Raw genomic sequence first — 15,603 nt, 5'->3', positions numbered from 1 at the left:
AATTTGATAGACTGCATCTTGAATAAGCATTTGGTTTTATTAGTTTACTGCATGTGTCTTTTATTAAGGTAGTTGATTCCATATAAGTATTACCGCTAATAAAGACAATTTTTCATGTACACGTCAGTTCAGCTTAGAGCTAGGGCGCCAAAATTCTAACATTAGATGAATTCAAAGTAAACATGAGACCTGTACTGCACCACTCCATTTTTTCTTCTTATATGATGAGTTACGGACGCATATACATTATAAAAAAATATTCATAGCCGGCATTAGGGTGAGTATATGAAAGCCAAGACAGGACGTTTGTAGGGATGGGACTTTTAATTTTTATGCCGGGTTTATATGAAATTTGTTCCACCAGGACATTTCCACCCGAGACCTTATTTGCCAAAACTAGGACCATGCCTATGGCGGGAAGGGATGAAAAAACATCCCGGTTACAAACAGAATGCGATGAAAATTATGGATTAAATGCATGCATATATGTTGGGATATCGAGCATCGTCCGTCATACAATACGGGAATGTTGCGAGGGTTACGAAAAGCGCGTAAATTTTAAGGCCAAATGATTTTGGGAGCTTTTCGTAACCCAAGCAACAACAGTAATTTATTCTGACTATCCCTTTATTCCCTGGATCCGCCACTGACGCAAAAGTGGGAAATCATAAAGTAATTGTTTTTAATTATTTATAAACTAGCCATACTGTAAACTGCAAAAAAAACAAAAAAAAAATATTGTTCTAATAGTGTTTTATTTCGATCGGGCGTAATTATTCCAGAGCGTAGAATATGTTAGTTAGAACTGATTTGGCCGACTTTAGCTTAAATAATATTATATGAAAAAAATGAGTCTCACCTTTTTTGTGCCTTATCAAACAAGCAATTTATGGAACTTACAGCTTAATTAAGGGTTCAAAATTCAACTTTCAAAACATTAAAACAAAATTTTCAATAAGGAGATCAGTTAAACGTCAAAATTAATGTTCAAAAATTCAAATTAATTTCGAATATTTACGTAGCTTATATTAATACATTCGTTTTTGAGTGTTTTGAAGTGACACAAGTGCTCTAGCTTTATAGAAGCTTATGCTGCAGTGAATTATTTTTAATTTGACAGTGCTTTTTTAGTCTTCTAAACACAGTGGCGTATCGTGAGGTTTTTTAAGAACTTCAAATTGCACTCGTCCTTCGGACTCGTGCTATTTTGAGGTCTTTGAAAAAACTCACTTTTTCCAAATTGCACTCCATGCTATTACCAACACAAAGTCTACCACACTCACTACCCCTTCTAAGCCAGGTTGGTCGGGCCACACTAATAGACCTTGCAAAAGCAAAACACACACTATCGACAACAACAACAACTCCACTATGTTCCCATCCGTGAGCCCAACAATAGAATTTCTACTGCGAGAGTTACGGCTGTACTGTTCACAGTCTAAAACTATGCTAGCGATAACATGCAGCCTTGGTAAAAACTCAGCTTGTTCACCATGGCATGGACAACAAGAAATCTTTCATCAATTGTAAAAGACCGACTATAAGATGCACCCAAACCCACCCGTTATTCCAAGCCTCTTCAAAGGCAAAGTGCCTTTTAACTGATCTTCCATGAAAGAGGGGTTTGCACTTTCTCCTTCATTTTCAAGTGAGACATCCGGTAAGAGCATCAAGAGCTCGATACAACAGAGAGAATTGCCAATCTGCAAAGGCACGTACAGCTTGCGTCCCATGAAAGAGTCTCATTAAGACAAAAATGCGACGCCCATGCGAAGCCTATTTTTGAAACAGAAACTTATGACAAAACCCTCTGAATAGGAGTTCGTGATTCAATTAAACACGCCCCCTCACGAACTCTCCTATTTATAATCCGTTCCCATTCTAAAAATATTTTCTCCTTTGTTGTGCAACTTTTTTTCTGAATCAGATTTGGTAGCGCTTAAAACCAGGCATTATAATACGGAATTTTTACAAGGACACACATTGTCTTTAGGTTCAATAATCACTTAGCCTTAGAAATTACTACGTGAAATTACAATGCAAGCATATAAAAAAGAGCATAGCCATGCAAAGCACGGTCCGTCAGTCTCTAGCCTTTTTTAATATATAATATATTCAATAATGTCAATTTTATAATAGAAACAATAATTATTTTAAATAGTCAGATTAAAATTATATTAGACATTTTTGTCCATGAGGCATGATTTTTAACTACACTCTTTTCCATTTACAAGGACACATTCGCCTTTTACAAGGACACAAAGTGTGTCAAAAACACGCGTATTATAATGCCTGCTTAAAACTTGGCATGAAGTATCAATGAAGCCTATAATTATATACACTTGCAGCTTATATATGCAGCTCTTAAGTCAAGTCACTATAACTATAACTATAACTTGCAGCTTATCTTCTTAGGTCAAGTCACTATAACTATAACTATATGCTATGTAAAGGTTCACAAGATATTTTGCAGTATCCGATACACAAAATAACATAAATTACCTCGATAACTTTCGACTAGGATATTGGCAATTGACCATCCTGAAAAAAGGTTCGATTCCTGCCGGAGGACCTATAGTTGACTCATTTTCCCATCAACTGTTCCTGGCTTGAAGTACTAGCATACTAACTTGAAGTGTGTATAATTCCACTCAAAATTAAGTCCCTTTAAACCTCTAGAATATCCTGAAAATAGTTCAATTATACACTGCAATGCTTGGTACTTGCACCGTCGTCTACGGCAATTTTAGAATGTTAAATTTTGATGCGCAATTTATATGACGTGCATGGAATCTTGGTTAAAGATCTAATATCATAATAAACGAATCGCGTTAAATCAAAACATCTTAGAAACTAGGAGGAAGTTTACTAATGACGTCATACAACTACATACGTCATACGACGACAAAGAGATAAATAATTTTGGACACTTGACAAGCAGGAAGCTTTCTACTTCCTGTGCAGAGTAATTAAAGTTCCTTCAATACTCTACATATAACCAAGACGAACTCGTGATTTGGCCTATTTGGTCTTAAACTAAATAAAGTTGATCAACCACGACAGTGAAGACACTAGCAGTCTACAAAGAATATCATCCAACAAACTGTAAAGATTTTTTCGAAGATCATTACAATATTTGAATGATGCTGATTTGCATGGTTAGTACTTCTGAACTTGATTACAATAATATATATTTGAGGTTGGTTAGTTGAACTTTCAATTTTTAACCCTGATATATTATCGTTATACCCGTATGAGGGCTTATACTAAGACGTCAAAACAGAAGGCTTGTTTCATAGATTCAACAGTTTCGCTAATGTTTTTGAACCTCTTGGTTAAATGCTTGACAACGGATTTGGTCCGTGTTTGATAATATACAATGACAGGATTAACCGCAAATCTCTACGCTTAAATCTAGCATTCAAAATTTCAGAATTCTGTCCTCAATATCTACTAATTATGGCAGCAACAACAGATTGTAGGTCCTACATCAACGCAACCATGACATATATAAATTTCATACTTCACCGATATTTTTATACCTAATCAGGAGAATCACGTGCGTAAATATAAAGCTCTCTAACTTTTCTTTAAGATGACAATGAAATTGAACCAAAGAAATGTCATGGATTCCGATAATGATCTTGTAGAAAGTGGCGAAGATATGGTGAGTGATAAATTTGTCTTCTAAAAGGTACAATCATGTAGAGACGGGGAAAAATTCCCAAATATGTTGCATATACTCGTGTGTCTGGCAAAATTGTAACAAACATACTGGTTTACAGATTTTCTGGTTATTCTCGAAAACGTGCACTATTTTCCGAGCGCCAGCGGGAAGCGCCAGTGATGGTACTGATCTCCCCTGGAGATTAGATATTACAGCTTGGTATTGTGACAGAACATAGCGGAATTATTTCACTTGAACTGCATAAATAACTGCGAATGATGCAGCTGAAAAAGGGCAATGTTTACAATTTTAATCGCTATTTTTGCACCGAATGGTACAAATATTTATTTAGCTATAAACGTATTTAAGCTTGAAGTCATTTCAAAATATTTAGTATTTCATGTAGTGCACGCGTGACCGTCGCTAGACAACTTATTTCCGGGGTGGGGGTTATACATTCATGTTTATATATTATTGAAACAATGGCGCGTAGGCTACAAAATAACTGAATCGGAAATAGGACCAATGTACGCCTGAATATACACCGGGACTAAACTTCTAGCAACAGCCATAGTGGGATCAGCTAGGATTTTTTTCTACAATATTTTCTTCAAATCCATGTTGACGCTAGCAACAGGGCCGTAGCTAGACCGCTTAATTGGGGGGGTGTATATTCATATATTCATGTTTATATACCATAGGAACAATAGCATACAAAAGAAATCATTCGGGCATAAGACGAATATATGAATATGCACCCCCCCAATTAAGCTTCTAGCTACGGCCCTGGCTAGCAAAAGCAAATTTTTGAAAAATTCCAACAATGCATAGCGACGACGTTTACACAAGTTTCTAACTAAAACGATGTTCAGAAAATTTTCGACGAAAAAGATGCGGAAAACACAAACAGCGTTTGACAAGAACACGTTAGCATAGATTTTGAAATTGTCTCACGTCGAATATAAGTTGTTGGTCAATAACCAAATAATTATTGAACTGACTCGATTTTTTGTGTGATATTTGACCGTCAGGTGGACGCCATATATCCAGCAAATTATGGAGCCCCAGGAGAAATACGTTATGAGATAAAAATACTTCATATTCCAAGAAAAAGCTGTAAACAAGAGTATGGAATGGACTCGACGTGGAAAGATTCAAATGATGGAGGTCGTGAAAATATTGAACACGATTTCCTAAAACGTTTGAGGAAAATATTTTCGAAGATTATTACAGCAATTAACTCCTTTTTTTAATATTTTTTAATATTACTGTCATCACAATAATTGTGTACAGAGATACAAATTATTTATTCTTTCAACTGTAAAATTACAAGTATACTTAACCATGTAAAGGCAGTTTTGGTAAGAAAATTTAAGGGTCGTCAATGGTTTGTTAACCAAATGCACAGGTATAGAAAATATTCCTTTGCATTAGCCACATTGACGACAATTTTGACTAAAGGCCCTGTTACACGGTGCAATTTTTCTTGCAACTTGCAATGCAATTCTATTTTTAAGAGATTTAAGTTAGTGAAGAGTTATTGTACGAAGCGCCCTGGAGTAAAAAAAGACAAAAGTTCTGTATAGTTACCAAATTTACATAATTTTATCTTAAAAGTAGAATTGCATTGCAAGAAAATTGCACCGTGTAACATGGCCTTAAATGGGAGCCATCCCGCACAGAAAAGGAGAAAAAGTTAATTTTGTATACAGTTATTATAAAGTACAATTATTATGTATCTATGTTAATATACTTTGCTAGTCAGATGCAGTTGTATACATGAATCGAAAAATTCGATGAGCAATATGAAAATCTCCCAACCCCCTCATCCTGACTCGTTTGATACGCCCCAGCTAAAGCATTTGCTACAGTTTTTTCTAGGAAATGAAGTATATGCATTTCTTTTCTATCACAAGGACAGGGCCATTTGAGTGAGAAACAATTTGGGGATAATCATTCAATGTCATATTATCGATAGCAGTATATTTAAACAACAACGACGTGGTTTCAAGCTCGCCTGATTCTGAGAAACAGAGAAGGTAACAGCATGATTCCTTCTTAACAAAGGTCAATACAACTATTTTACAGAGACAGTAGTGAAATGCAACCCCAAGTACTTCATGACCGTCTTTCACTTCTGCTGTCGACTTTAGAGTCCCTTCTTCTGTGTACACACGTATGCTAGTGTTATCGGCAATAATAATTTCATCCCGTCCTGAAATGCTCAAGTTTGGTAATGAATATGAAAACGCTTCAAACGTTTGGCTCAACCGTCCAGTGTTGTCGAAGACATACACATGAGGATCACTATCCCTTATCAAGATGATCTCATCATTTCTGTTTATAACTAAGTTCACGAAAACTAACAAACTTTCGTGGGCCTCAAGAAATTCCAACATGAGATCGTGCTTGACGTCGTATGTATCATTGTTTAAAATATACAAGATATAACTTTCAATATAGACATTTTTTGTAGCTGTTTCGAGTAGTGAACAAACGTAAACGTTGTTGTTCTTGTCAACAGCAACTCCTACAATACGTTGACCGATAAGTTTACCTTCTTTGGGCTCAGGTAATTTGATCACCTTGCTCTCAACCTTTCTGGAGATAATCATGATACAGTCGCCTTGCCCAAACACAACATCACCGTGACCGTTAACAGCGGATATTTGAGGAAATATTTCGTCATCAAGCAGTAGTTTGTTGGGATGTTGACTCAATTCTTCCCCCATGGATTTTCGAGTCGCAATCTCTTGCCAGTTCAATATCGGGTGAAATCTGCGATAGGTCACTTCGATTTCTGGCCAGGCAAGCAGACATGAGTACTCAGTGCTGAATTTCGAAGCATGTTGATATAATACATAATTAATTAGCATGACAGACTTCACGTTTTCCACCCGCTCAGCTTTATTCAACAGTGATTTAACTCCACCGTTAAGATACACTGAAAACATCTCCTGAATAGCAGGTAGGCTATGAAGCATCTTTAAAAACGACAGACACCCTACGATTGCAGTTTCAGGACGTTCAAGACACTCCAGCAATTCAGAAACGACACGTAGTTTAGCTGCAAAGATTTTATCGTTGATGCTAAGTGAATCGATACAAAAAGCATCACTTGCTCTCCTCCGGGAGTCTTTGAATCGTTCTTTAGCGGCTCGAAACTCGTTATCCGGGCTGATTTTAAATTCCCTCATAGCGCTGGAAAGCTCTAACGCGTCGTTGAAGATCCCGGGCTTAAAACTGCTCGGCAATGCGGCCAATGTCCTTGATGCATCAGGAATGTCTTCACCCGTCGCGTTCTTCACAACAGCTTCACAGCGAGGCTTTGATTTATTAAGAGAAACGCTGAGAAGATCAACACCTTCTTTTAGGAAACTATAGCTGCTGAGAAGATCTTTGCGGGAAAGGCTATCAAGTTTTGTCTTAAAGTCATTCAACTCTCCAACAATAAACTCCCGAATTTTTGCATCGGTAACATCGCCATCTTTTAATTTCGCTGCCGTCGAGTCTAGAGCCTTGTTCCACAACAAACCTACAGTTGAGCTTAAAATGCTTGTCACGATAGACGACATATTGTTAGATTACTACGCTAAAACCCTTTAGTTAAATGAAATAGACAAGCTGTTTACTGCATGCATGTATTACGTAATTAAGTGTATTATTTATGTTAATTTTTAAGTTTAATTCCCACCCGCAACCACCTGCCACGCAGATAATGATCGAGAGAGATGTTCGTAATCTCGACCAGTAATTCTGTAGCATACCGCATTGTAAATTACACCTTCCATTAAGCCACTAGCTCGTAACGCGTTTACCGTTGACGGGTTTCATTCTAACGACTGGCTACTTTGCAATTGTACTATTCCACCTATGACTGAATTTACTTGGTGATTCACTAGTGGATGTCATTACTATTAAGCTCAAGACATGACGAGGATGATTCATATTATTACCAGTGCATGACATTGTATACCATGTAAAGAGAGGAGATACCTGAAATAATTACGCCAAAAAAAAATTTTCGACCCTTGAGGAATCCCAAATGACAAAACAAGGCCCATAGTTTGAGCAAAATTATGGCACCGCCGAGAGAATTTTGGGGGCCCGGGGCAAAATTTTCGTTAGGGACCCAAAATCTACAGCAGTAAAAAACGCTGTAATAAGTTCATGTAAGAGAGGGCAAAAACTTGAGAGGGTGAAAAGAAAGGTAAATTTTGGGGGATTAAATTAAGGGTGTTTGGGGGAAGATGAAGAGAAAATCTAGAGTTTTTGGAGAAAATTTTGAGATTTTAGAGTGCAACAAATATAATTTGCACGATTTGGGGGTGCGTTTTTTGCAATATTGAATATATATTGCATTACCTGAACTATAAACAACCCGAAACGTTTTCTAAAGGAGCCCTATATACTTCTAACAATAATTTAATTTTACTCTTTAGGGACCCGGGGCAAATTGTCCGTTTGGTTCCCTCCCGTCTGAGCGGCCTTACACCTACACAGCTATTTACGATGCTGGTGCATTATCACTGTAACTATCTTTTGCTATGTGCAGACGTGATATAAAACAGCCGCTGATATCAGTAATCCAACATAAATTTGTTTCTTATACCTTCCAACTTGTTGTTCGCGTTCTATCTCTAGATCTAGACTCTTGTGTGTATTAAGCTCGCTATTCAAAATGTACAACACGGACATAAAGGAATACACCTGGTTAGACCCCGACACCAGGTTAGGCCCAGACACCAGGTTAGGCCCCTACACCATATTAGGCCCCTACACCAGATTAGACCCCTACACCAGATTAGGCCACTACACCAGGTTAGGCCCCTACATTAGGTTAGACCCCTACACCTGGTTAGGACCCTACACCTGGTTAGGACCCTACACCAGGTTAGACCCTACACCAGGTTAGACACTTACACCAGGTTAGGCCCTGATACCAGGTTAGACCCCTACACCAGGTTAGGCCCTTACACCAGGTTAGGCCCCTACACCAGGTTAGACCCCGACACCAGGTTAGACCCCTACACCAGGTTAGACCCAAACACCAGGTTAGGCCCCTACACCAGGTTAGACCCTACACCAGGTTGACCCCTACACCAGGTTAGGCCCTGATACCAGGTTAGCCCCCTACACTGGTTGGACTCTTACACAGGTACACAGGTTAGACCGTACAAAATAAAAATTGTAGAACATTTATAGGGCAATGAATCTCAACAGACCCATGTTTATGAGATACTTAAATTAAATATAGGAACTTAAATATTTTCTCAAAGTTCCAACTTCATAAACTGCTAGGAATTTTGGTATAAGTAAAAAATTCTGCCAATAAAATTTGAGGATTTTTTGGGGGGACAATCTTGAGGTGTTATAGTGTTAGCTACAACTGATTTTGTGACTAAATTTGCGGCTTGTGAATGCACTAAAGATACGTATTTTCAGTGGAGCAAAGGAGACAGAGTAACCGCATGCACAATGGCTGGGTTCGCTACTGCGAGCGCGTGAAGTCTTATTCTGAATTCGCTGCAGACAGATGACTTTGTCGCAGACTTAATCGCCATGGTAACGAATTACTTCTCGCATTGCTAATTTCAATACTACATTATATGTTTGTCAGTTTTGTCAGCCTACTAATGGAACATCAGACGGGGGAGCAATACTTCCCCGGTCACTGAAAACCAAATCAGTTTCAAGCGCATTCTCGGTTTCACCAAGATTCTTCCCCGCTTTTTAGGCAGCTTTAATTCGCAAACTCCCCCCGTCAACTCACGGCAGACATGCAGTTGAAAACAGGAAAAATTATAAAATATTTTAAATTCTCTGCCGCAAAAGATATCAACGTAAGTTATTAGGTATTTTCTAGAGGGAATCTCGCTAATTTAAAGCACGTATCCCATAATTATACATAGAAACAGAATTATTTCATTCTTTTAATAAATAAACTTCAGGGCAGTTTTCTTGATGTGTCTTACGAAATTATAAAAATTAGAAAAGATTATTAATTACAAAACTTCAAATTTCTATCAATGACGTATTATATATATATATATATATACATGTCATATAATTTATTGACTTTCACGGTTGTCTTAGTTACCTAGTTTTTACTTAAAATTTTCGCATATTGGACAGAATCCAAGGCGCAAGACAGACATCGTCCCTTGTTATGTAATTTGAATTAATTTAAAAAAAAGCTTAAATATTCATAATCCACTCTGCAGGTGCATTTGTACAGTCTGGTGGCAAGCGTCTCCTATTGGCTGACGAGACTGAACATAATAAATATTATAAGACTTTGAGAAATTTGTCATCCTATTCTGTTGATTTTATATGGAAATTAGAGCAACGGTCGCCTTTGAATTATAAATATTTTCGATTTGCTGGAAACTGAAATTCCACCGTCGAATGAATTCTGGTGAATTTGAAGAGAAGGAATCGAGTTTGGTTGAAATCTATTAAACAAAGCAAAAGAACATCACTGGCAGAAGATTTTTATTTCGAAATGCGTTCGTTTCAATTATCTGTACATTCGTCTGCGGTCAATTAAAATTTTACACCTGCTCTTTTGGAAAATATATTCTAGCCTTCAACAGCATTTATCGACCACCAAATAACGGTTTTAACCGCTTTTACTCAAATTTATTACGAATAACATATTTAAAGATTATATCAGGAAGGTTAAAGAACAAACCCGAAACGGCAAATGTATTATTATGTCTTTGATCTTTAATCGTGGGATCGAACCTTGAAGCGTACAGCGTTTGTTTGAAAACATATTAAATTTGGACAGAATATTACAGCTTCAACGGCATTTGATCATACTGCCCAGGAGATCTCGTTTACCTTGGTTTTTACTCGGGTTTACGTAAAAGGCACAAGAAGACAGAAGGCTGTACGGATAAACACTTTTTTCAGGACTTATATACTGTCAATCGTGGTTTGTTTAGAATTATTTTAAACACTGAGAACAAGACGTAATGAATAGCACGGACAAAGATATGGAGTTACAGATACGAAGTTGTTCTGAAGAAAACACTCGAGCAGTTAAAGTAAATACCGATGAAATAACGGAGCAGAAAAAGGAAATTATCGAGAAAGGTAACATTTCAGAACGATGCACTTCGGGCGAGGATTCTGGCAGAGGAAGCGATAATTCTGAAACATCAAATGATGTGCCTATGATAAAGACACAAAAGCAACGAGTTAAAATTAACGTTGGCGGACAGGTTCACGAGACGTACAAAACGACTCTGAAAAACATTCCTGATACAAGATTATCGTGGATTACAGAGACTACAGCACAGGTTGATTTTGACCCTGAAAGCGATGAATATTTCTTCGATCGCCATCCAGCGGTGTTTGCAGCAGTTTTAAATTATTATCGTACAGGAAAGCTTCATGCACCGTTGGATGTTTGTGGGCCTCTTTACGAGGAAGAACTTGGTTTTTGGGGAATTGACGACGAACAAGTCGAATCTTGTTGCTGGTTAACATATCGACAGCATAGGGACGCTCAGGACACGTTGAAAGCTTTTGAGGGTATCGAATTTCAAAATGATTTTGAAGACGAGGACACGTTTGACATGTGCGAGGAAGATGTGAATGTCAGGCCGAGATGTTGGGAAAGATATCAGCCGAAGATTTGGTCTCTCATGGATGATCCACAGTCCTCAAGGCTCGCAAAGGTGAGAAAAAAAAATGTAGAATGTGTCAGCCAGTATTTTGCCTAAATATAGAAGCGACGGCAATAGTTTAAATGCTGAAATGTTCGACGTTTGCCTCGGAGCAATGACGCAATATGAACTGCAAAGAAACGTTAAAATAAAATTTATAGCCTTATAGAAGAACCTGAAAGACATGGAATTTTGCAAGATATATGGGCAGGCAGCTGTAAATGTAGCCATCTTGGGATTTCAATATGATTTTATGCATGGATTTTTATTTCAAAATATGTTAAATTTGTCTAACGAAGTTCAGCTCTAAACCAGATCATCGTTTTAAACCTGTGAAAACGAATGAAAGTTTTTGGTCTCAGTTGAGCTCGAGCATATTTTAATCTAAAGAATTAGTGGTATTTTTGCAATTACTGCAGTTTAATATTATATTATTATCAATTAATCTTTATAGTCCATAGCGGGTGCATGTATATAAAGCGCACAAAGTTTCGAAGTATAAAATGAAACACTGGTTTATTTTTTTTTCGGACTGAAGCAACGTACGCCGTTGGCATTCCAAATTGTTAGTTAAAGAGAATTATAAACTGGCATCTCTGATAGACAAATGTTAAGGTTCAGAATGGTCGAAAATAATTCACTTAAAACTCGGTATATTTTTTACCCCAAATTTACCCCTTTCGAGAATCTTTTGAAAATTTTGCTGCAGCAATGCTTTTTGAATTCCGATGCGGCATGATTTGACATGGAATTTCAATAAATTCGTTTATCTGTGGTTTTTTATCTGCGTATGTACTACAATGTCAATAATTCATATGTAATCCGGCATCGCAATATTTACATGCATATGTAATATTTCATTTCATTCGGACGGTAACGCGTGTACATCGAAGTGCAGTTGACTGGTTGAAGAGGTGAAACGAACAACCAAGTCCTAATCGAGCTAGACGAACAGCGAAGAAATGGTTTTTGAGGTAGTTGTTAAACTGCGCAGTTAATTTTTATTCCCAGTCGTCGCGGTGCATGCTTTGATCAGCTACCTCAAGCTCTGCATCAGTATTTTCTAATCTGCGGCAAACGTTGGGCACTGCCGACAAAATGTAATAAAACTAATTATTAAATATGGACCTAGGAGACCATCGTCAGCCTTTAGTGTCGCAATTGAAGGCGAACAATAAGATGCGAATGGATTAAGCAACGATGGTTGCTCAATGTTGCAGAAACTTGAAGCATAATGCACATTACCATAACTATGAAGTTGCTGCATGTTGTAACAACCCAATGAAGTTGCAACATTTTGTAATATGGACCTTAAGATACACGAAATCTACGATGCGGATGCGAAGTAATACTGTCTTCATTCTGTCAGTTTCGCAACAGGAATAATTATGGAATTCTCTTGATAAACATGGTCACAGCTATGTAAAACTAATTACAACTGTGTATTTAACAATTTCGGCTGATTTCATGTCATTTCCGCATCGTAGAATTGGTGATCTTAAGGAAAGGTGAAAATGTCTAAGCTGAGAGGTTTATAAACAACGTAAGTGTCACCAACGCTGATGATAAACCCAGTCCAATCTGTAACCCAAAGCTAACCTGATCCAATTTCTCACCTCAATCTTGTCCCAAATCAAATCTGTAAACTTAACTCTGACCCCATTCCAATCTGTGACCCTGAGCTTGGGCCCAATCCAATCTGTAACCCAAATGTCGCGCCAATTCTAATCCAATCTATATAACCCCTGCCCAAACGCTATATATTTTCAGATTATTGGCTACACGTCCTTGATGTTTATCATACTCTCGGTTGTCATTGTTTGCTTGGAGTCGCTGGAGTATTTCAGTCAGGACGACAGATATAGATCACTTCTAATCATCGAAGGTATCTGCGTTGCTTGGTTTACTATAGAATTGACAGTCCGTCTTATTTTCTGCCCGGACAAGAAGTCATTCTTAAAAAACATCATGAATTGGATTGACTTTCTGGCAATTATCCCTTTCTACATCAGCTTATCTATCAGCAGCAGCAATACAAGTAAAGAATCATCAAACGGTAATGCTCAGGTGGAAATCCTACTTGTTCTCCGCTTGATTCGAATATTTCGGATCTTCAAGTTATCAAGGCACTCGACTGACCTTCAAATATTAGGTCATACATTGAAAGCTAGCGTAAGAGAGCTTATACTACTCGTGTTCTTCCTCTTGATTGGCGTGGTAATATTCTCAAGCCTGATCTATTACTGCGAGAAAGATGTTCCAAACTCTAAGTTCACCAGTATTCCCGCAGCTGGATGGTGGGCCATTGTGACGATGACAACCGTCGGTTACGGCGACGTAGTCCCTGTCACAATCCAGGGTAAGATTGTGGGATCATTTTGTGCTATATGTGGTGTACTTATGATCGCATTACCTGTACCAGTTATCGTAAACAACTTTTCGCTTTATTACTCACATGCTCAAGCCAGACTAAAGTTGCCTAAAAAGCGAAGAAGAATCTTGGTAAACGCTGACAATGCGCTTAAAACTGATTTGGTTTTCAGTGACCGGGGAAGCATTGCTCCCCCCGTCCGATGTTCCATTAGTAAGGCTGACGAAGCTGACAAACAGCTGTGTAGTATTCAAATTATTGATGAGAGAAGTAACTCGTTACCAAGGCGATTAAGCCGACGAGAAAGTCATCTGTTTGGAGCTAGTTCAGAAACACCACCCGTTACCACACATCCTCCTGGGGTAACCATGTCCAAGAGAAGGTCATTGATGCCAAGGGTACCTGTTTTACCCGAAGTAGAGTGAATCATTTGAGCAAAAGTAAAGTTTTGAAATGTAGTGCATGATTTGTGTAGGCAACTTTTGCCAGGGTTCGACGCTCCATAATTAGAACGCTCTTGTACGAAAAGTTTCCAAACCCAGAGTCATAGCCTTAATAATATATCGAGGGATAGATCAAGAAATTAAATCTCGGTTTGGTTTCTGTATCATTACCATAAATACCATGAGATGCATATTCTATATAGCTAAAGCAGCAGCTAAAATCCATGGTCAATATTGAACATTCGTGATACATTGTAGGATCGTTATTCATTTATCTAAAATGGCGAAAAAGGACTTGGACTAGTTGTGAAATGAAAATTCATTTCTCGGTTGAAAACTATCCTCTATTTCGCTTTCAATTTACGCTCTTATTACTGAACCTAATTGCAAAGTTCGACTAGTTTCACAAGGAAGAACAAAAGATATAATCAATTAGATATTTTAGGAAATCATCTGCAAAGTCCATATAAATACTGCAGGCGCCTTACGCTACAATATAATTTAAGCCTTGTTTACATACACTACATGTACACTCAATTTATTGACAAGGCACGACTGGTACCCGTGCCAGGTTTTATTAGTGTTCAGAGTACCAATAGAAAGATCAAGCAAAGATGAATTAAGAAAAGGCTAATTCATGATTATTTCTAAGATCAATTATTTCTAAGATCATTCACCTCGTTTTGTTAGCTGTTTAACAGTTACTTTTCCATATTCACTGTCTGTCTTGTGTTAGCTATAAGCCTATAATTACATTTGACCTTCGATAATTACGTCACGTTTACTGCCTCGTTTGAAATAAAAGAAAAGACGCAAGGACATTGGATTCACGATTTATAAGATCGAGTTCAAATAGCCCAATGACGTAGTTAGTACAAAAATAAATCGCATCAGTCTTCTTAACAAGGTACCATTTTGTCGATAAATAAATAAATAAATAACAAAATTACATAAATTTTTCCAATAAATACTTTTCAGCAATTGCATTGTTTTATTCTCGCTCTAACATTTTCATAAAGGTTGTGTGCTATTCTATTAATTTTTGCTTTATTTACAAGTGTCTAGTAGGACAGCTATATGCTCCTGAAATGTATAAAAATTATTTAAAATCTGTGAATTGGAACTAAAACCTTTTTATAGGAGTTTGCTTATGTACGTAGGCAGTCAGGCATCCATGCAGGCACTCAGCTAGGCAGGCAGTCAGTCAGGCATCCATGCAGGCACTCAGCTAGGCAGTCAGTCAGTCAGGTATCCATGCAGGCACTCAGCTAGGCAGTCAGTCAGGTATCCATGCAGGCACTCAGCTAGGCAGTCAGTCAGGTATCCATGCAGGCACTCAGCTAGGCAGTCAGTCAGGCATCCATGCAGGCATTCAGCTAAGCAGGCAATCAGTCAGGTATCCATGCAGGCACTCAGCTAGGCAGGCAGTCAGGCATCCATGCAGGC

At 37.8% G+C, this 15,603-nt stretch overlaps 1 protein-coding gene and 1 long non-coding RNA gene across 2 annotated transcripts; both read left to right on the top strand.

Moving 5' to 3' along the window:
- Positions 1-3,002: 3,002 nt before the first annotated feature.
- LOC114526158 lies at positions 3,003-5,275 on the top strand. Its single transcript, XR_003687312.1, has 3 exons — positions 3,003-3,158; positions 3,596-3,667; positions 4,699-5,275. It is a non-coding gene; the product is annotated as an uncharacterized LOC114526158 (long non-coding RNA).
- A 4,754-nt stretch (positions 5,276-10,029) lies between these two features.
- Positions 10,030-15,180, top strand: LOC114526170 (potassium voltage-gated channel subfamily C member 1-like). The gene is made up of 2 exons (XM_028547692.1): positions 10,030-11,355; positions 13,114-15,180. Exons 1-2 carry the CDS (start codon positions 10,648-10,650, stop codon positions 14,137-14,139), a joined length of 1,734 nt encoding a protein of 577 aa, XP_028403493.1. The 5' UTR covers positions 10,030-10,647; the 3' UTR covers positions 14,140-15,180.
- Positions 15,181-15,603: the final 423 nt, after the last annotated feature.

Source organism: Dendronephthya gigantea, unplaced genomic scaffold (genome assembly GCF_004324835.1).
Source record: "Dendronephthya gigantea isolate DGI-Jeju-01 unplaced genomic scaffold, DenGig_1.0 000037F, whole genome shotgun sequence".
Lineage (NCBI taxonomy): Eukaryota > Metazoa > Cnidaria > Anthozoa > Malacalcyonacea > Nephtheidae > Dendronephthya > Dendronephthya gigantea.
The sequence above is the reverse complement of the archived record's forward strand: the minus strand, read 5'-3'. Positions and strand labels throughout refer to the sequence as shown.

Bases quoted from the DNA above. Each gene is read 5' to 3' on its own strand.
- LOC114526170 (XM_028547692.1), top strand. From the start codon at position 10,648: ATGAATAGCACGGACAAAGATATGGAGTTACAGATACGAAGTTGTTCT. The intron at 11,356-13,113 runs GTGAGAAAAAAA...ATATATTTTCAG, and splicing joins AGTCCTCAAGGCTCGCAAAG to ATTATTGGCTACACGTCCTT.